This window comes from Epinephelus moara, chromosome 18 (assembly GCF_006386435.1).
Source record: "Epinephelus moara isolate mb chromosome 18, YSFRI_EMoa_1.0, whole genome shotgun sequence".
Lineage (NCBI taxonomy): Eukaryota > Metazoa > Chordata > Actinopteri > Perciformes > Serranidae > Epinephelus > Epinephelus moara.
The window spans coordinates 30,954,695-30,976,467 of NC_065523.1; the positions used below are offsets into that span (position 1 = coordinate 30,954,695).

The 21,773-nt window shown below is 41.7% G+C and overlaps 1 protein-coding gene across 1 annotated transcript; it reads left to right on the plus strand.

Annotated features, from left to right (window-relative positions):
* Window positions 1-3,991: 3,991 nt before the first annotated feature.
* On the plus strand, window positions 3,992-19,790 carry cacng3b (calcium channel, voltage-dependent, gamma subunit 3b). The gene is made up of 4 exons (XM_050070340.1): window positions 3,992-3,995; window positions 6,336-6,419; window positions 10,668-10,808; window positions 12,974-19,790. The coding sequence occupies exons 1-4, from the start codon at window positions 3,992-3,994 to the stop codon at window positions 13,483-13,485; spliced, it is 741 nt and encodes a 246-aa protein (XP_049926297.1). The 3' UTR covers window positions 13,486-19,790.
* Window positions 19,791-21,773: the final 1,983 nt, after the last annotated feature.

A 21,773-nucleotide genomic window follows, 5' to 3' on the forward strand; every position in this document is an offset into this window, starting at 1 on the left:
AGGAGGGGATAGCGTCCTTAGTGGTGCAACATAACTGTTGCCCTGTGTGTAGTGGTCAAATCTATTATGTTGTGTCTTTCATTTTTCATTTTCAAGATTCAAAAACAGCAAATTGCTTCTGCTGTTTGTATACTTGTCCTTGCTACATAGTGAGGACCGAGACACATTTTTAACCAACAAAGTGAGGACATTTTTGGAAAGGGTGGACATTTTTGCCAGTTTTCATTTCATCAAATGTCTCTTTGAAAGTTAAGACTTTGTTTTAAGGTTCAGATTAGAATCAGGTTTAGGTTAGAGTTGGAGTTAGTGATGGTTAAGGTTAGGGTAAGAGGCTCGGGAATGTGATGTGTCAGTGAGGGTCCTCACAAAGATAGAAGTACAGGGATGTGTGTGCGTGTTGCCTCATTGTTTTAAAGATTCCCAGTGCGCTGTTTGTTACTCACACATTATCATGATGAACATGCTGACCTGGAGGTCCAACACACCAGTCTTAATGACTCTCCCTGTGCGAGAGAGTGTGTATGTGTGTGTGTGTGTGTGTGTGTGTGTGTTTAGGTTATTTTGAGCAGCCCGTCTTTATTTTCTAGAAAGTAACAGTGTGATGTCATCGAGTACAATCACACAAAAGTGTGTGATAATGATTGTGTGTGTGTGTGTGTGTGTGTGTGTGTGCTTTTAAGTGTGTTTATTCAGTTGTGATTTAGATTCTCGGCCACTGAGAGAGAAATAAAAGCAGCCATCTATCTCTTTGTTCCCTCCTCCCCATCCTCTATGTTCATGAGTGTGTGTTTGGTGCACCGCTTCATTGGTATTTCATTGCGTGAGGCCATTTGGTGCTCTATACATCAGGATGGTTCGATACATTAAAAGGCAGGAGCTTTAATAAATTTCCCAGCTGGCAGACGCGAGGCAGAGCTCTGATTGATGATGCTTCACACACTGATGCATCCAACAGGAACAGCTAAGGCTACACTTACCTTCTATGACTCCAGTCAAATCAGGCCACATTAAATAGTACAGAGAGCAGCACTCTGGGATTTTTATTACCAACCAATCTCATGAAATGACCACACCAACAGTGAATTGATCCTGTTTTCTGTCAATAGCCAGATATAGAGCTCCATTGTTGTCCAAAAAAAACTATTAAAATCACATCAATGAGCCAAACTGTTGTACTGGCTGACATGTTTTTTCATTCCAATGAACATGGGCACCATAGTTTTGATTTTAATCAATCCCACATACTCACTAGCACACCAAATGTATATTAATCCTCAGCTGAAAATAGTCTCCGACAAATGCACTGCTGTTTAAGTAGTAATTTGGGATAAATACTTTATACTTGAAGATTTAAGGTCTTCAGTAGAAACCAACTGCACTGAGACACAGACATTGTAGAGAAGTCCGAAAATATAGGTTTTTTCTTTTTCTATGGTTTTCTTGACAGTAAATAGAAAAATATATACACAGGGCCTATTCTGTAAGGGGTGACTTAAGTGTTTTTTATCCTGGACCCTGTTTTCCTATGTTTTTGTGTCTAAGTGATTAATGGAGACAACCATATTTGAAATAAATCCAGTATTGAGTGAGAGGGTGGCAGCCAGCAGCTGCAAAACAAACTTCAATGTAACCACTTGGGTCATTTGTGCATCGTCAATTTACGTCCACTAAAAGTGCTTGTTTTTGCCACTGACAGGCTCAGATTGTTATTATAGGTGTCTGACAACATTATGGAAAGCATCCCTACAGAGATTGACATTTTTGTTGAAGATTAAGATCCAGAAACATCTTTAAAATTGCAATCAGCAAACACACCAGACTCCATTTAAATAAACAGTTATTTCATTATCGTAAAAAACACTTCATTCAAAGTCGACAGAAACAAAGTAAAACTCACAAATGCCATCTTGGTTCATCTTTCCACTGTTCCAACAATCACCAACTCTGCTTTGGTTGAAATACACCCTTAATCCATTTAGTTAGATGTGAAAATATGCTGCCTCTATCCACACTAAAATTACTTTTTATTTAAATGGAGTCTGGTGGGTTTGATAATAGCAATTCTGGGGCTGTTTATGGTTAAACAAAAATGATTGTCCTTTGTGTTTAACACTTAGAATAATAAGCAGAGTGAATGTAAGTTTGGGGGGTGCAAAATTGCCCTGAGTTTTTACATTGCAGCCTGTTTTGCGGTTGCCAACTGCTGCAGTCTCTCTTGATACTGGACTGATTTCAAAAATTGTTTTTCCCATTAGTCCCTTGGACACAAAACCATGTGAAAATAGGGTCTAAGTTGAAAAATACAGAAGTTACCCTTTAATAATGGCTAACTGATGATATTATTTTTGTGCTTTAACGCTGCAACTGATGATTATTACTATCATAGATTAATTTGTTTATTATATTCTTGATTAATCAGATTATTTGTTTGGTCCATAAATTGTCAGAAAATAGTCAAATGCCCTCATAAGTTCTTGGAGGCAAATGTGATTTCTTTAAATGTCTTGTTTTTTTGTTTCTTTTTTTTGCAACAAACACTCCAAACCCAAAAGATATTAGGTTTACTGCCAGAGATGACTAAGTAAACCAAAACATATTAACATTCAACAAGCTTTTTTTCATTAAAAATTACTTGAAACAATTAATCATTTATCAAAATAGCTGCTGATTAATATTCTGATCATTCATACAACAAATTGTTGCAGCTGTAGCGTGGTTTTCCTCTGATAGCTTGAACGTGGTCCGGATACACAAAAACTCATGCTGCTCTCACTGGATCACAACTGTACAGGACAGAGAAAGGAGAGGGAGGACAGGAAATGTAAATCCAGACACAGATTTAAGTGTATGCTGTCATGGCATCCATTTTAAATTGTGTGTAAGTATACAGTGAGAAAATTTAAATGATTTCTTTTTATATTTTTCTTCCATGAACCAGCATTTTCAACCGAAAAAGCACATCATTAATGAAAGTATGAAAAGGTTGAGAGTGTGTGCAGAGATGATACTGTACATGCACGCGTGTGTATTTGTTGAATTAGTTGTACATGCATCTGTAAAAGAGTGTGGCAAAACAGACTTTGATTCATATGAAAATTTTACAGATGATTACTTTATGGAACACTCTATAAACGTCGTCTTTTTGTCGATCAGAGTCCCAGTCAGAGGTTAGTTACTATCTCTGACTGCATGAGCTGGATGAATCAATTTATGAATGATTTTCTGAGTGTGGGTGCTGGAAAGAACCTCTTCATATGCAAATAAGCAATTAGGTTGAGTCGTCCGTTGTTCGTCGCCAGCCTCTATCCTCCCATTTCTCTCTAATTCTCCCGTGCCGTTTTACCACCAAACCGCTTTCAACCAGCACTTCCTCCCTCTTCATCCTCCTTCATCTCGTTTTCTCTCCTCTTCCCCTTCATCCCACCTCAGCCCTCCCCCACCTCTCTCTCATATCCCCTGTGGTGTTGACCATGTGTGAATGGGATTGAATGATGGGTGGGAATGAAGCTACATGCAGTGTACACACACACACACACACAGATGGATGTGTGTGTGTGTTTGTGGAGGACTTGTACAAAGGAGGATGAGTCACTCTCTGCCTGACACACGGCACGCTCGTAGGAGACTGCATCCTCGTCAATACAACACAAATACACACTCACACACCGACCAACTGACACACACTGATATAAACAATCTAGATGGAGACGGTGTTTACTTACATGCATGATTGATAGTGTTCATGTATCAGTTTAATGAGCTTGGTTGATGTGTGTGTACACGTGATGACTGTATTTCATTGGCTGTGTGTGTTTTTGTATTCAAAGTGGTGTGTCCATCTGTGTATGTGTGTGTGTGCTGGGTGCGATAAGGCTTTTCATTGGTGTTTCCCGCTCATACCCTGAAGGCTACAGCTCTGTCCTGCGTCATCTGTCATCTCTGTCCTGCAGTGTTTTCTGCTTTTGATGTATATTCATTAGGGCTGGGCGATATGGGTAAAATATGCTTTCACAATAAAAACATTTCAATGAGTTGATATCAGTAGTGGTCATAATGAAAAGGTAAAATTATTGTTTCTTTCAAGTCTAAAGGCTGATTTTCGCTCCTGAGAGAAAGTTGAGGAAACCATTGTAGTTTAAACTGTTATTTATTGTCTGTACACAACAACATCTGCCAAACAGCAGAACAATTCCCAAATCCAAGGTAGATTCAAAACAGTTATATAATCAAAATAGGCCTACCTTTTAATAAATAAAACAGTAGATCGTCAACGAAATCTTAATTCTGGTAAGCAGCATATCAAACTCCTTGTACAGATGGTTTTCAACATTTTTTATTCAGCAAACAATGATAACGGAAGAAAGACAAATCTCAACTTGTGGCAGTTCTTTTTGTAAAGGTTTTACACTCACATTATGTAATTTCTTCCATTTCTCAATCAAAACAGTAGCAAAAGATGGACTTTGATGATGTCTTGAAGCAACATGTGGTCATGTATTGCTAATGAAAATCTATCTGACGTGACTAAGGAGAAAATGCATGAAAGTTTCATTCACGTCACGTTATGTCATATCTTTTTTTTTTTTTTACCTTTATTCAACCAGCAAAATAAGTTGCAGACAGACAACATGGAACAAAAAAGCAGAATAAGAATGTAAAGCTTTAAAACAAGCAATATAAAACACAAAATAAGATACTGCAATGAAAAGCCAAAAAGTGTGTTAATAGATACCAGAAATGAACCATAAAAACATCAAAAACGGCAACTACACATGAATGCAAAGACCAGCTAAGACACACAGTGACATTGGCATATAGATGAGTTTGTACAAAAATCCTGCAACACTGCTTTGAAATGGCCGAGAGGAACCAATGAGTGCAACTTTAAGTCCCTCTGCAGAAGATTCCACATATAGGGAGCTGCATACATAAATGTTCGCTTGCCAAACTCTGTACGTACCCTCGGTACCAACAATAAAATTATGTTTTGTCAGTGTTATATCACTGTAATAAAATAGCCAGTTAGTCCATCACACAGTGGCATAAGGTAGTTATGATGGGCCCCAGTGCACACTATTATAGTGGGCCCTAGTGCGTAGTCACTAGTTATGAAGCACGCACACACAGAGTTTTAGGCATAACAGTGTGTCTTACTGCCACTACTTAACTCATAGCTTATTCTATAGACAATAAGCATATCATTTTGTCATACACTGATACTATTTCACAAAAACAGGACACCATGATGGAGATGGGTTTGTCTTTTTGAGGGCTCATATAGAAAATCGTACCATTTTTTATTAAACATGAGTTCTTCTTTGAACACAGGCATATTTCCAGGTGGCAATCGGGCCCCAATGCAACCACACTTCCTGAACTGTCTATATCTACACACCTGCTGTCACGTTAACTTGCTAACTTAGCATTAGCATTGGATAAGTCAACTATAAAGCAACTATAGCCAACGTTATGTGGCAAATTCAGTCGTGGGGTAGTGCTGCACTGTAATCTGTAGGCAAAACAGTCGACTGGAAATAACTGTATGAACGTGTTGAATGTTGTTGTAGCACTATAATATACGGATTAGTCGTCGTCTTCTTCTTCTGCTACTACTTCACCTTTTTCTTCTCCTGGTTAATGGCGGGTGGCATCTGGCATTTAAGGTGCATTACCGCCCCCCCTCTGCGGGCATGATTACATAGAGGATTTGTCTAACATTTATTACACCTGTATTGAGGAAAACTATATAGAGATAATTATCATTATCATTTTAATTCATGTCCACATACAGGATGTTTACATGCTCACCTTTCTGAAAATGTGATCTGATGCAGTGCAATCACACAAGCAGATGACTGATTACTGATTCCACTCCAATACCTGTGTTTTTGGCGATTATATTTGACATTTCCACGACTGAATGATTAACATCATGATTGATAAGTTCAACCTATGCTAATCCTAATCACACATAAATGCTGCTGTTTCAATACTGCTACCTGATAACCCACAGAGATAGTGGCTGCTGCTATCTTATTATCAAACAGTTTTACAGTTTAGCCATTTGACTGATGTTCTTTTCACTTACTTTGAAATAATGGGTGCCTGTTGAAAGATACATCTTCCCATGACAAAGAAATTACATGACATAACTGGCTTTGTCCACTTCCAATTTGTTTATCTTGGGTTATTGCTCAGAAAGTAGCCCAGATATTTTTGAACTTGACTTGGACTAAGAATTTAGCAAATGTCTGGTCCTGTAGGAAACAAACAGTATTTAATTTTTTCTTGTGAATCAATAAAGATCTGAGCTGAACTGTGTTTCTCCTCCGCAGGAAACTTCAGAGGTGTATGTAAGAAGATTGATCACTTCCCAGAGGACGCGGACTATGAAGCAGATGCTGCTGAATACCTCCTCCGTAAGTTTGATATGATAATATCAAAACATATATTCGTCATTCAAACCTGTTAACAACATTTTACTTAGTGTCACTGTCAGCTAAAAAAAATGTTGCACACAGAAACCTTGCACACTGACTCCAATGTGTTTTATTTGTTGCTAAAATTGGCAATATGGCAAAGTGTGAAGACTCATTTGCACCCTTGCTTCTCTTCACTGGAGTTACCTCCCTGTCTGTCACTACTCTCTGCTGATGTCTCGCATTTGGAAGCTGAAGGGGCTGACCTGTCCTCCCTCTCTGTCTCAACACTGTCTCTCTGTCTGTGTGTGGTCCACATCCTCCTCCTGATCATCATCATTCACCTGATTATTACTATCTGAACTCTTTAAAGTAGGCTATCTGGGTTATGAGAGGATACCATGCAACCCGTTTCTCTCTCTTGTTGCAGATGTGTGCAGGTGTGCACCTCTCTGCCCTTCCACACGCAAACAAGAGTAGCCTGAGGCAGAGAGAGCAAATGTCTCTGCCCTTCCATGTGCCTACATGGAAAGGGGGGTAGGGAGAACAGCAGCAAGGACCCCCCAGGAACAGAACAGAGCAGCATCAATGACAAACAGAAATGACATTGATAAGTCAGACACAGCATGAAAAGGAGGAGCTGGGATGGAGGTGGGTTACAAAATGGCTTGCAGAGGAAGCAGCAACAGTAGGCAGGCCAGAGCAGTTAAATAGGGTGCCCTGAATGAAATTCACCAATTGGTTGCATAGAAAGGAATCGTGATCATCAGCGGACTCCCTTCCATCAATCAGCTGATCCATCAGTTGATTGGGCTGTTTGAGATCACAGCTGATCCATCAGTTGATTGGGCTGTTTGAGATCAGCTGATGTAGCTGGGATGTGAGCTGAGCTCGACATTGTCCTCACCATGTGATCATGCATGTAGAAGATATAAAAACAAAGAAACAGCATTTTTCTTGTATTGCAGCACACAGCTATTCATCCACAGTGTTATTAGTATGATAAGGGGAAATGTGAGTTCAGGCTGTTATTACATTCCAGACAGATGAACAGGGAGGGTATAATGTGGAGAACAAGAGATATAAACAGATGCCACTGTTTTATCAGCGAATACATGAGAAAAACGAGGAAAAGAAACATTGCTTTGATGAGAAAATGACAAACGAGAAAGGCGGGAGCACCTTGTTATTTCCAGAAAGAGTAATAGCACAGAAGTAAAAAAGGATGCAGAGGGTGGCTTAGTTGAACACAGAGAGGAGGGGGCTCTCTCTGTTCTCTGTTCTGTTCTTTCCCACAATAAACACAGTGAAGATGGACGGAGAGAGAAAACAGCAACAACAACAAAAAAAAGAAAAAGGAAAATGGATTCAGCCCGTGCTTCTTTTTCATTGCTCCACTGAACACAGAGCAACATCCCCAGAGGCAACCAATTAGATCACAGGCCTCAGAGCTGGCTGGCCAATGGGGAGCGGGGACCTAGTGACCGGCATTTCATACAGCCCAGGGGTGTGGGCCACAGGGGTGGGGCTTATACGCTCAAGTGCACAACACCACTGGTCACTGCAGTTGTCAGTCACGCTGGGAATGTTTAGGAACGCAAAAGACTGAAACATAAGATTCAAAAACACAAATACAAACACACTACTCGCTGGATGATTTCATTCCTTTTTTGTACTGATACACCTGTGATGTATCAGCTTTTTAACAGACACCGCACAGCTCAGTTCTGCTTGACAAGCTGTTTGCACATATCCTTCAATATGTTGTCGCACCACATCCACATATGGGGTTCTGACAAATATTTCACTCCTACTGCAGCCTCGCTTCCATTTTCATCATCGCTGCTATTCATTATTTTTGCCTTGCATATGTGTCAGTGCGACTCTCCATCTGTCTTGGTTTTTGTCCATCTTTTCCCTCTACATCCATCTCTCCCTCTCTCTCTGTCTCTCTGTGAAGCAAGGCCTCTGAATGCTTTAACATGTTCTGGATTCAGACTCAGTCAAGCATGCAGCAGCACACTGGCCCATGTGTTTGTGTGTGTCTCATGCGTGCATGTGTGTGTGTTCAAAGTGACACATTTTTCGTTGTTTTATCTCTGCCCTTCAGCAAAATGGATTTCAAATGAAAAAATGACAATGAAAGCTGACTTTCATCTTTAAAGGTTCTAGTGATTAGGAACATCAGTGTAGCAGCAACCAATATTTGCTGTGTAAAGATATAGTGGAATAATGGCGTCTTGAGCATGAAGAGAATGACGTCACACACTGTTCTTTGTGTTAGCCGCCAGGCCAGCCACGTGTGCCTGTTAGTACATGAGTCCCTCCCTTCATGTGTCATGGTAATCCTAAGTGCTATATTGTCGGCAGTTGGAATTGTTTCACAAAACATCTTCAAGAAACCCAAGCAAGTCCAGTTGCCAACAATAAAGCACTTCGGAGCTCTATGTATTCCTATTAAAGCAGCTCAGTGGTTCATGCAGCCAAAAAAGTTAGACTTCAGGGTATTGTGGGGCCCATAGAGGGCTCACCTACATGAATGACAGTTTAGTAATATTCGGCTAATTGTGATTTTACAACTTTTAGGACATAATGATTTAAATAAGGGCTATTGAAGTGCTCGCACTGGGAAGTTGATGTACCTCAAAAAAAATTATGCAATGATTTACAGACGTCTCTTTCCCGATGTAAGTCTATGGAAAAAAGTCTTTCTGGGCTCCATGGCATCACATGAACGACCTGGAAGTTGTACAGCAAGGTTTCTCATACACATTTATTTTTTGCCTCCTGCCACCATATCATACTTTCTATTTTTAGAGCTGGACCATTTATTCAGAGCACTGTTGGAATGTATACTGTTTGGTTATTCAGAGCACCACACTCTTGGAGTGCAGAGCATACTCTGGGCAGGTGCAGTGAAAGTGAAACTTTACTGTTCATTAATTCATATAAAAATACATTATGTAAGCCCCTTTTACACTGCCTGTTCAAGGCGGGAATATTGAGCTATTATGCTGCCTTGATGTGTTGCAAATGAGGCACGATCAAGGAAAGGGGGGACAGAGTTGTCTCACCTCTGTCCCACCTCTGGAGGTTGTAACAGCCCCAAAATGAGGTCTGTATAAAACATAAAGCCAGACAGACGTGACCATGGGTGAAGCGGGTGCGATGTTTTGATTACGTATTATGTTGGTCACCCACTATAGGAGATTTAAAAAGCAGCTGTTAGCAGTTAGCAGCTAACTCAAGGAGGAAGAAAAGCGGCCGTAAATGTTGAAAATCGGGAAATCAAAGAGATTCAGGAGCTCCTTACCCTCTGAGCAGAGGACGAGATCTTGTTGTAGTTTATAAAACGCTGCTGATACATATGTTATATGTCACACTAGAGGCCAACACTGTTGTGTTACATGTCACGTCCGTCATGCCTCTTAATTGCGGGACACCAGGATAGAGTGCATATTCACATACTGGAGTGGAATGATGCTGCCGTCATTTTATTATTAAACCTCCATGTTTACTTGTGACATCAGAGGTGAGAACCGTGTGCAGGCAATCCTGGCCCAGGCTCTGAATGCCATCTAGTACTTTTGTTTAGGGTGTTCACATCCATACTGGGGAACTGTGTGGTGAACCATTGTATGTGGGGTTGTTTTCTCGCTTTATTGTTCTTTCTGCAAATTTTACTAATGTATTTCCATTTCCACTTTGAATTTCTAACCATAGAAGCAACCATCTGCAACGTTAAGGCATGTAGTCCCTCTGAATGGTACCATAAAGCAAACCAGCAGATTTACTACTAAATGGGAGCAGAGGCTGGCCGTATTTTAAGTGACCTTGTTTTTGTACTTTAACTACAGCATATATCAGTATCTCAAAATGAATCTATTCATCACAGGCAGCATCTTGAATTTAAAGGTTGGTACACTGCAGCAAGTAGATCTTTACATTATTTTAGCGTCACAGGAGAAAACATTACTACAAAACATGGTGTGAGTAGGAGATAAAATATAAATCAATGCAAATAAGAGCAGATACAAAACTAAAGGGACTGAGTCAACAATAAAATGAAACTGTCACATTGACAGGAGGTTCTTAGTTCCCTCTTCCATCTGCACCTCCAGCACAAATTATCCCTCCTCAGTTTCATCCTGTAGCGTCTAAAAGGAAACATCTCTACACTGAGAAAAAAATGTTCCGACCTTTCAGTTATGAACTTGTTTCCACTCTTCTTTGTGTGTGTGTGTACAGGTGCTGTGCGTGCCTCCAGTATCTTCCCCATCATGAGCGTGGGCCTGCTGTTCCTCGGGGGCCTCTGTGTGGCCGCTAGTGAGTTTTACCGGAGCCGACACAACGTCATCCTCAGTGCAGGAATCTTCTTTGTCTCCGCAGGTTGGTCTGCACTGTGTGTGTCTGTCTTTTTGTTACAACCAGAGTGTCTGTCCTCCTCTCCTTTTAGAGTGGTTATCAGTCACCATCAGTGCACCGGTAGACATAAAGTTGGTCCTGCATTTAGAGCAGGAAGCTGCTGTTCTTCGCTGAAGGACACATTTTATCATATTGATTATACCCGACAAACATTGGTCTGATGGTGACGTTGTGTCCCTGGCCAGAAATGATCACGATGGGACGCCAGAAACTGCAAGGTGGTTATGAGGCAGACGGCCAGATGGTGATGTTGTTTCCGCGTCCAATAATCTTACAGTTAGATCCACTCTTATGAACCAGGACACTGATGCACTGATGCTCATCTCCATGACAACACTGTTAAACACAATATAGCAGCCATCTTAACTGCAGTACCAGCCAAATGACTTCAAATAATACCCTGACCTGATAGGAGGAGCTTAGTTAAAATATGTCCGATAACAAGGTGTTTCCATCACTCTAATTTCAAATACAAGGATTCTGCATGTGTTAGCAACATGGGGCTGTATGTGTGTGTATGTGTCTATGAGTGTGTGTAGTTACTGTGGAGCCACTCTGAACAGAGGAGGTGCCGCACTCAAATATTTGTGGAAGGAGCCCGTTAGGCATCTAAAGCACACAGAAGTGCCTGTGTGAGGAGGCAGAGTGCGGAGATCGGGCGCAGCAGCTGATTAATCAATCAACAAGAATACCACGATGCCGCTGTGATGCACTGCGAGGGCGTGAGAGTGTCAACACACATACATGCTCTCACACATAATCTATCACATGGATGCTGACACTTGGTCTCCCGTAAACACACACACACTTGTGCTCTTGCCCCTGACGTACACAAAGGGTTGTGCAGTAATTGCTGTTCAGTGGGATGTGTAGGGTCCCTTTGGGTTTTTAGTAAATTTATGGAGCCAAATTGGTAATTATTTACCACAATAGTGTGGGGCTGATTCTGGTTAATTACAGCTGGCTAATTGTCCCCATTCTGTGCGTTCCACCACACTGCATGAGCACTGTATTCTGGACTAATGATATGGAATAAGAGAGCCCAGCTGTGTGCAATGACTCTCCAACGCTCCTATCAAGCTCTCTCCCCGATGCTCTCCTCCCGTTACTTTGCTTTATTTCTTTTGGCTGCCTCCCCGTCGTCCTCTTCTCTACTCGTGTCTCTCAAATCTTTGCTCACATTGGCATTTTTTCCTCCTCAGATTTTCATTCACTAATCTGCCACTCTGTCGTATCTAACTTTCTCAGTTGGTCCAGCACTTTGGTTCAGACTGAAATATCTCAGTAGCTACTCAATGAGTTGATATGAATTTAGGTGCAGACTAGCAACTTTGGATCACCATTATCAGCTCAGTTTTAATTTGTACAATGCTTTGGTTCATGATCAAATACCTGCAAAATAAATGACATTAGCTGCTAACACACAAACCAAGATGTTGGACATTGTGAACCAGTGTTGTGCACGTTCACACTTCAGAGCTAGCTCAAAGTTCAGATCACACAGATTAAGGGTGTTTTCACACTTGATCCTTTTCAGCCCTCAAAATGGACTCAGAGCGGTGACTCAGCATTTTTTGTGCATATGTGAACACTCCAACAGAGCTTGTTTGCTTCAAGTCCACGGTGCGCTTCACTTACCCAGTGCTTTGAAAAACACAAAGCACTCCAGGTTCGCTTTGCTCTTTGCCACTGTATTTAGCCCTCTAGATCACATGCTATTGCACCGGGACACTCTACGGCACACTGCATGCCATAAAACACAGAGCAGGGGTGTCATTAACTGTCATGAGAGTTAACGACGTTCATGTTCTATAGTTGAAAACATACATTCACTTCACCAAGGACATGAGCTCCTTTGAGCACATTCATGGCAGACACTCTCGCTATCATACTTGGTGAACAACATCATGTTAGCATTGTCAGTGTGAGTATGTTGGCATTTAGCTCTAGCACCACTGTGTCAAAGTCACAGAGCTGCTAGGTTAACTATAATCTTGTGCTGTTATGGATACTTGTGCATTAACTGTATATTTGTGCTTCGTTTTCATTCACCAACAGATCTCTCTCACGCTCACACCTTTTCTTCTCCCACCTCTTATTATTCTTCTCTCTCTGTCCTTCCCTTCCAGGTCTCAGTAACATCATAGGAATTATTGTCTATATCTCAGCCAACTCGGGTGACCCGGGCCAGAGTGACAGCAAAAAGTCCTACTCCTACGGCTGGTCCTTCTACTTCGGCGCCCTCTCCTTCATCATGGCAGAGATGGTGGGCGTGCTGGCCGTGCACATGTTCATCGAGAAGCACCGCAAGCTACGGGCCAAGTCCCGCACCGAGCTCATCAAAAAGTCCGCCTTCAGCCGCATCCCTTCCTATCGCTACCGCTTCCGGCGTCGCTCCAGCGTGCGTTCCTCCGAGGCCCCCAGCCGCGATGCCTCACCGCTGGGTAAAGGTGGCTACACAGGGCCCGCTGCCTCCGAGATGCCCATGTACACGCTGAACCCCCGCGAGGCAGGCAACGCCGGCACCAAACCTGGCAGCGGCATGGGCGGGCTGCTCAACTCAGAGAGGGAGTTCCTCCAGAGCAGCACGCTCACTAAAGACTACAGCAAGGACCCCAACCGCAGGACCACGCCTGTCTGAGAGGTGCTGGCTGCAGATATCGCCCAATCAGAGTATCAAAGAGAAGGATGATGAGAAATACAGGGGGAAAGAAAACGCAGGGGACACACAGGGTTACGGGGGTGGGAGCGGGGTTTGATAAACTTTGACTGTGAACTGTGAACTTTTAGCCTTTGAACTGTGAATCCTGAGCCCTGTGAGAGTTCCGATGTGTGTAGCAGGGTCGGATTTGATGGAGAAGTTGTTCCCAACTCCACTTTACCACATATCACTGTAGTTATACCTGTAACTCCTTACATATGAAGGCACATTCAATTTATGTTCATGAGTTCATAAATTGACTCTCTGGCTTTTTTTCGAGGGGGAAACGGGATTGACGGGAGTTTAAAAGCATATCGTAAGTGGTCTGCTGTTTGGGGCAACTTCTCCTACATAATGAAAATAATGTGAACTTTAAAGGAGAAGGGGAAAGAGGTGAGATCTTTGACCTTTTGACCTCTGTCCTCCTGACCTTTTGGATAGCAGTTGGATTAGTGCAGGGAACAGCCTTAGAGCTCCGAGCTGTCTCTCTCATGACCATACTATTTAAAAGTGCGGAAGTTAACACCTCAGGAACAGGATCGATTCATTTTCAGTTCAGCTGGATTCAAAACATTCATCGAAGATGCAGTTTTGTCCGCTCATGGCAGCACATTTGTGGCACCAGTTATTATTTTCTACACATATTGTATATATATACTCCTTTCATACTGATTGATGGAAAAGTTCACCTCATCACTGACTGAACTGAAACTGAATTGAGCTCATTCCTGGTAACATTTACCCCCATCTCTCTGATCCCAGGTCAGCTGTTAAACCTGCATTGTGGTTTTTTGATGAAAGGGAACAAATACACTGACTACAGATCAGCCGTTAGGGGGGGAGAGGTGTGACACAACAAAACTAATGAATCTCTTTTAGATGGTAGATCATTGGTGCTTCCTTTTAACCCCCGTTTTTAGCCACACAAGTCATCTCTTGATTTATTTTTTTCACCAAAAACTTAAAGAGATGATCGAATATTTGTCTGTCTGTCACCGTCACTTCTCACCTTCCACGTTTTCTCTGTGTAGCCCCATAACTCACTTCACCGCCACCCTCTGCACACCTCCTCTCACCCTCTCTTTCTCTTTTAGGTCCTGTCTTCCGTCGGTGTCGCTCGTAGACTAGTTAGGGTTTCTGGAGGTCATTGGTTCAGGGTGCTGTGGAGAGGAGACCGCTGAGCTGTGAACATGCTTTAAGGCAGAGCCAAAAAGACATTTAACAAAACAGATGGACATTTTTTTTGTTTGCCCACTACCTCTTGGTGAATATATTTCAGATGAGTTTAATATAAAGTTGTCTTTTCTTGCCAGAACAATTGTCAACGATTTCAGCTGCAGAAATAAACGCTGAGAAAATGCTCCCTTCACTCTAAAGTTCACGTCTCTCTACTCCAGCGGAGGAGCTGCTGAAATTGAATTTGTATGTGGCGCACAATTTAAAGATAAATAGATGGAATTGGCAGAAGTCCCATGTATTATTCAGAGGATTTGTGCTCCATCCATTCAGCTGTCACTCACGGCCTCTCCTCCTCTTTATCTCCCTTACATGTGCACATACTGTATACAACTACACAAACACAAGCCTACACACACACATCTCCTGGCTGTGACATGCACAGACAGTCACCGTCCTATCATATTTCACCTGTACAGTTTTTACTGTGACAGATTCTGGAGACACCTCAGTACATTTACATTTATCTCCCTCAGACATATACACATAACAATACTGAAGTTGGTGCACTCTCTGACACTCTCTGTATATTCTGTGCTGATGCCCAGACACACCACACCGACATCAAAGAACTAGTGGAGACAAAGGCCGATTGTTGTGTTGCCTCCTGTCGCCTGGGTCTCGGCCAGAAAGATGCACTTGAACACACTGTAAAGACGACAGCCAACGGCCAACAAGCACATACATAGCCTGTGTGCGTCATTAAAAAAGGGAAGCTGGAAGACAAAACAGGACAGAATCAGGACACTAGTTAGCCAGTTAGCATATTAACAACACAACCTGATGTTGACAGAACAAAGGATATTTACCGTGCGCTAGTGAACAACAACACAAACAATTACAAATCGTTTCCACTAAAGAGCTCAGTGCCTAAATTAAAAAAAAATAACGTACCTAATACAACAAGTTTGTTTTGATCTTACATCCTCTTGACTTTGTTTGTTTGTTTTATCTTTTTTCTTTTTGTTTTCCTCACTTCCGTTTCTCTTCTCATGCGCTGAACTGAACTGCCAATCAGAGTGATTTCTCTCAGCAACAGGCTCGGGCATACCTATTGTCGATTGAACATACTAAAAAACAGCCAACTAGTACCAAGAGTATGGGACACACCATGAAAACTAAGGTGACCGATGCTCACCAACATGTCGACATCTACGTATGGCCGACTGTCGACTGTGTCAGGGCCCTTATGTTGTGTTCACGTGGGCGCCAATAAAACAAGCAAGTGAATTACATGTAAAGTCAACAACTTCCCAGTGCGATGGACATGATGGACGCAATGCGAAATACACCAAATATGCTAATATAACCAGCGTAAATTAAGCAAGTAGCGCAATTTCATGTCATACGTTTATTTGCGGGAGTTGAAAAATCTGAACTTCAGCGACCAATTCGTGCTGCTATAGCCAGTCAGCATTGAGATTCTCTGAGGACTTATGACGCCCAGGACGTACCAGCAGAAGTTCATTCATCCATTCAGTGATTTCACGTGATTTATTTGCGCATATGAAGCGACTCAACGCATAATATTCTAGCGTTCAAACTCACGCGAGTAATATTTGGTGTGAACGAAGATGAGAGTAGACATGTTACATACTGTATTCGTGCTGTTTTTGACTGGGAACTGATTAGTTCCTTATTGAAACATACTGGAACTCTTGTTTCAGTTACTTAAATACACATTATCGGGCTTAATTTTTGACTCCGAAATCATTCTTTAAGTACCTCTCATTTTCTTATCAGGTTAACCACATGTAGCTACGATCTCCCAACAGTTGGTGATGTATTGCTACTTCCATCCAATGTAAATGCTGGTAAAGAATTAATGGGTAAATCGGCAACATATTCTTATTCCAGGTCTTAAAATACCAACACTCTCTTGTGCCATTGGCGTCTGATGTACCCTTTAACATCTGTATGTGACACACAGCTGTCTCCTGGGCGAAACTTGTAAGACGTGGTTAAAGTTGTCACGGTGTGTTTAGGCAACAAAACTACTTGATTAGGTTTAAAAAACAGAATGTTTGGAGTGACTTCAGTCCATGAGGTTATGTTTAAACAGTATTGACTTTACGTTAAAACAACATTGAGTTTTGGTATCACACAGGACACAAACAACAGTGTCCTGGGTCAAAGTCTGTGTTTGTTTGACCCAACCACCACTGCCCTACATGGACTTTCCTCACTCTTTATACAAGGTCAGTTGCTCTGAGCGTCAAATGTTGCTGCGCATGGATTTACATTAGAATCAGCTGAAAGCGCAGTGCATCCCATAGAGGTGCCTTGGGGTGCCTCAGGGTCTGTGTCACGCACCAAAGGGCATGACAAAGCATCAGTGTTTGAAGACCTGGAAGTGAGAACAGGCTGAAATTTCCTAAGCTGTTGCAACACGTATGAAACCCCCAAAAGGCATCCACTTTATTACAGATAGTGTCATCTGAGCTCACATTAAACCATTTATCACATCACTGGACAACACCTGATCACACACACACACACAGATACAAGGGGAGGAGACAAAATGGCCATAAAACAAAGAGAAAGGGAAAGTGCCGCAGAGAGTTGAGACAGCATGAGTAGCTAGTGTAAATGTTAACAGCATTTTTCTCAGACTTTTTCTGGGGCTGTGAGCAAAAAGGTGAGCGTGACACTCAAAGAGGGGGGAAAAAATGCATTTTTGTTTCCTTCTTTACCTCCCTGAGCCACCATTGCACTGTTTTGTATAAACTAACCATGAAACATCACCAAGCTGAAACCGTCACACCACTACTTTGAGACCCTGATAATAAAAGATGTTTTAAATCTCAGTCACACTGTTTAATTTATGGCGCTGCTGTTTTATCCGCTGTCTTTTACGCCATACGGGGAGCTTAAAGGGACAAACGTGCATCATCACACGAACTTGCTCTCGCTGTCCTCCACATGTAAATATTAATTTTGCAAGCTAACTACAACATCAGCAGTTGTCATGGGCTGTGAAAGGGAAAAAACTGCTTTTCTCCAAGCAAGGGCTTTTAATTTTTAAAGGACAGGAGCACACAAGGGCTTTTTATGCTCAGCGCTGCAGTGGCGTAGTTTTAAGGGTGTTATGCGGAAAGAAAGGCAAAGTACATTTGCACAGGAACGACCGTTTTTAAACCAGCTGAATAGCTAACTAAAGAGACAACACGCTTCATGCAGGAGAGAAGCGGAGGTAGAGAAAATGCAAAGACTGTACTCTTCTACTCATGTTAGCTACAGGTTAGCCTTTAGCTGCTTTTTTGGCTAACGTTAGGTTAGATGGGTAACCTTCTGAAGTAATTAGAGATTAAGAATATTGCCTTAAGCAGAGGTAGAATAATTTTAATTAAGGATTAATTGAGTTAGCTTAAGGATCAAACATATATTAGCAAACTATTGTTAATCATACTTGGTGCCAAATATTACTCAAAATGTTTATCATGGCCTCCAGGTTAGCTTTAGCTCATAGCTCCAAGTACTCTTTTTTGCGTAGGACTTCCTGCAGTATACCGACTCAGCAGTAGTAGCTCAGCACATCAGAGGCCCCCGCGGACCCTGAGGGTCTGTCAGGGGTCAGAGTTCAGAATCGCATCCATGAGCCATGTCAGCATTGACCTTTCAAACCATGCATGCCATATCCATCTGCTTCCAGTGCTTACATTCGCTGTATCTCTTAATCGAGTCTCAAATGGCACCCTAATCTCTATCCTCCGTGGGGACACTGGACTGCTACATTTATAAGACGCCTTATAAGGGTGTGTCGGCCCGTAAGCCTGTGCTGTGTTTAACGATGTTTACTCCAATAGAGCACGGGGTGCTTTTTGAGACTAGACCTCTGTCTATCTCTTCTTACCGCCATACAGCTTTGATACTCTGATATCAACAACAAATAATTGTATTATTAGTAAAAAAAAATTATTCTACTCTAAAGGTGCCACTGTGCAGAGGATGAAACACTCTGTCACATATTATAGTTATTAATCTATTAATGGGGGGTTTGACTGAAAGGGAGCAGAGTTGGGAAGCAGGGGTCGTAGTCTTTGTAATATTATATTATTCTAGTTTCATTTTCTACTTTGATGTGGTTTGTGAGATTGTGTTGTTTCGATCACATCTGAAGCCTCTGACAGGAGGAGGGGGAGAGACAGTGGAGCGCTCGGACGATCTGTCGTGGACATTAACCTCGCCTCACTGGTGCCGGAGGTCGACTTTACAGTTTGCCAGCGGGACACTCAACACTGACAGTGCAATACACAACACATACATGCATTCAAAGTGAGGTTGCTATACTTCTGAGGACTTATTGGCCCGATGTACTGCAGGTAAAAGTTGTGTTACCTGGCGCAGGGACTGAATACAGAAAACAATGCGATCCAATACAGCAGTCTGTGAAAACATACTTTTATGAAGCTTGAAGACTCACAAGGGCAAAATACAGGATCAGTTTACATCGTGAGGCACTCAATTCAACCACAGCCTCAAAAATACTATATGAACTATTTGAGTCGCAATCTCTTCAAGTGTTACCAAAAAAATCACAGAAGTGATGTTTTTGCAGGACTGCCATGGATTGCATCACATTAAACATGGGTTGCTTTTGCTGTTTGCACTCCTATGTATTATTTAATGCCTATTTAGATGGTTAAAAAATGTTATTACATATTACCCTCCTCCCTTTCACTGTGGCTTCAAAATCAAGTTCTCTGTCTTGGTCCTCTGTTGGCACTTTAATATTAAAGGAATACTTCACCCCCCAAATGACCATTTGTGTATCAATTCCTTAACCTGTGTTATGTTGAATTCATGACGACAACTTTTGTTTTTCTAGCACGCCTGCAGTGAACGAAGATGAATTGAAGTCATCCGGGTCTGCGTTTAACAGCAGCAAAACTATATCGAAACATATGTTTACAAACTCGTACACAACTCATGCAGTATAATCCAAGTCTCATTTATCCAATCATATGCTTATGCATATGGCCCAAACAGGCCGTGCTTTCCAAAACAGAAAAGTGAAACTTACCTATGCTCTTTCTAAAGCCACAGTTCACTGACAAATATAGTAAATTTACCTCTCTGAACACGGGAGCTGCTGGTCTACCACTGCCTCCATCTGGTGTTAGTTGGTGTTATTGTATGACTTTGGTGTTTTAAAGGGTTAATTCAAATTCCACAAAGTCACATAACACAACAAACTACCTATAAAGGCAGTGATAGACCAGCAGCTCCTGTGTTTAGAAAGGTAAAATTACTGTTTTGTAAATGGAATCTTGTTTTGAAGAGAGCACAGTCACTTACAGTTCAGTTTCCCATCGTAAAAGAGTTGTCTGTTAGGGAAGTCCTGAGCATATGACTGGATAAATGAGACTTGGATTATACTGCAAGAGTTTATAAACTGATGTTTTGATATAGTTTTGTTGCTGGACCCCTATGACTTCAGTTTATCAAGAATCTTCTCTGTTTTTTGGATGCTTCGTTCACTGGAGGCTGTAAGCAAAACAAAGTTTTCCTCACAAATTCAGCTTAACACGGGTTGAGTAATTGAAACACAAATCATTGATATACAATTTGTCAGTGAAGATTCTTAGTCATCCAGGTTATGATCATCTTAAGTGCTGTCCAGTTGCCTACGACATAGCACGAGATATACAATTTGAAACTCCAAAAGTAGCCTTGAGCACACATATTGTTATTAAATAATGATATCACCCATTTTTCTACCTTAAAATAAACCAGAATTAATTAGAAAATGTTGCAAATTGAGATATTAATCATTTTGTATTAATAAATTAGTCTAAATAATGGCCATCCTCACCAAACCCTGACTATGAACTTACCCCTAAATGAAAAACCCTTAAGAAAAAAACAGTAAAACAAAGAAATGTCCGTATTATGGATTATTTGTGTGTTGGATATTGGTCCTCATAAGTATAGAAACAAAAGAACACAACACATAGCAATACACACTCCATAAAGGTCACACACATTCATTTATGCACAGAAACACACACTCATACAGCACACACTCACAGCTTCAGCTTTGGCCAGTGCGGTGTGGGGATAAGTGTGTCCTGTTATAAGAAAAAATCACTGTGTCATGTTTGGAAAAAAAAAAAAAAAAAATCATTGTAAGTGTTTCTTTGGGAGAAAAACAACAAACTGTTTCTGTCGCTGATGTGTCGCTCCTCAATGGAACTTCAAGTACACTGAGCCAGCTAATCAAACACGGAGGACCAGAAGAACTGTTTGAGAAATGTGAATTTAATGGAATAGACAAACACATGCTATAAGCACTCTACACTTTGTACTTGCTACCAACACACACATACACACACACACACTGACACGTACAAGGTTACTGTGTGAGGAGGGCTTACGGGTGGAGTTATGTGCCTGCATGTTTGTGTGTGTTAATGTTCATGTTTGTGTGTGTGAGTGTGTGTTAGTGTGTGTGTATGCGCGTGTGCAGTTAGCCTCTCCTCACCCATGCACCCAGTGCCTGCCTGTCCTGCCTTCAGACAGCTCCCAGATCAGCCATGGGGCTTCCAGTATAACCTCCTCTGCATTCCCACGACCTTTAACGGTTGCACTGGGATCAGTTTTAGAGCTAACTGCCCCGATCATTCCTCAGCAGACGCAGCCATACAAGGTACAAGGACTGTTTTGGAGTCAGTGGTTTCTGGCAGATATTGTGCATTACTGACAAAATTTAAAAACGATGAGTTTGTTACAAGGCTATGAGGGAAGTCTTTTTTTATTTTGAAGGTCTGACTGGACTGTTGGCCTTTATGTTGATGCACCCATTGTTCAGATCGGACTTGTCGTCTCAGTCTGATTTAGGATCGGCAGAGGGGGCTTAGCAGGATAGACAATAATCTATCAAGTCCCTAATGACAGCTGGTCTTGAATCAGCACAACCTGGTGCAGCCTGCTGCTCTTCGTCTTCTCAAACTTCCCAAAAATCAGCCAAAAAAAAGAAAGGGGGGACGAGC

What these genes read in the sequence shown, in the direction of transcription:
- cacng3b (XM_050070340.1), top strand. An exon ending in TGCTGCTGAATACCTCCTCC is followed by an intron (nt 6,420 to 10,667) that starts GTAAGTTTGATA and finishes GTGTGTGTACAG; the next exon opens with GTGCTGTGCGTGCCTCCAGT. An exon ending in AATCTTCTTTGTCTCCGCAG is followed by an intron (nt 10,809 to 12,973) that starts GTTGGTCTGCAC and finishes CTTCCCTTCCAG; the next exon opens with GTCTCAGTAACATCATAGGA.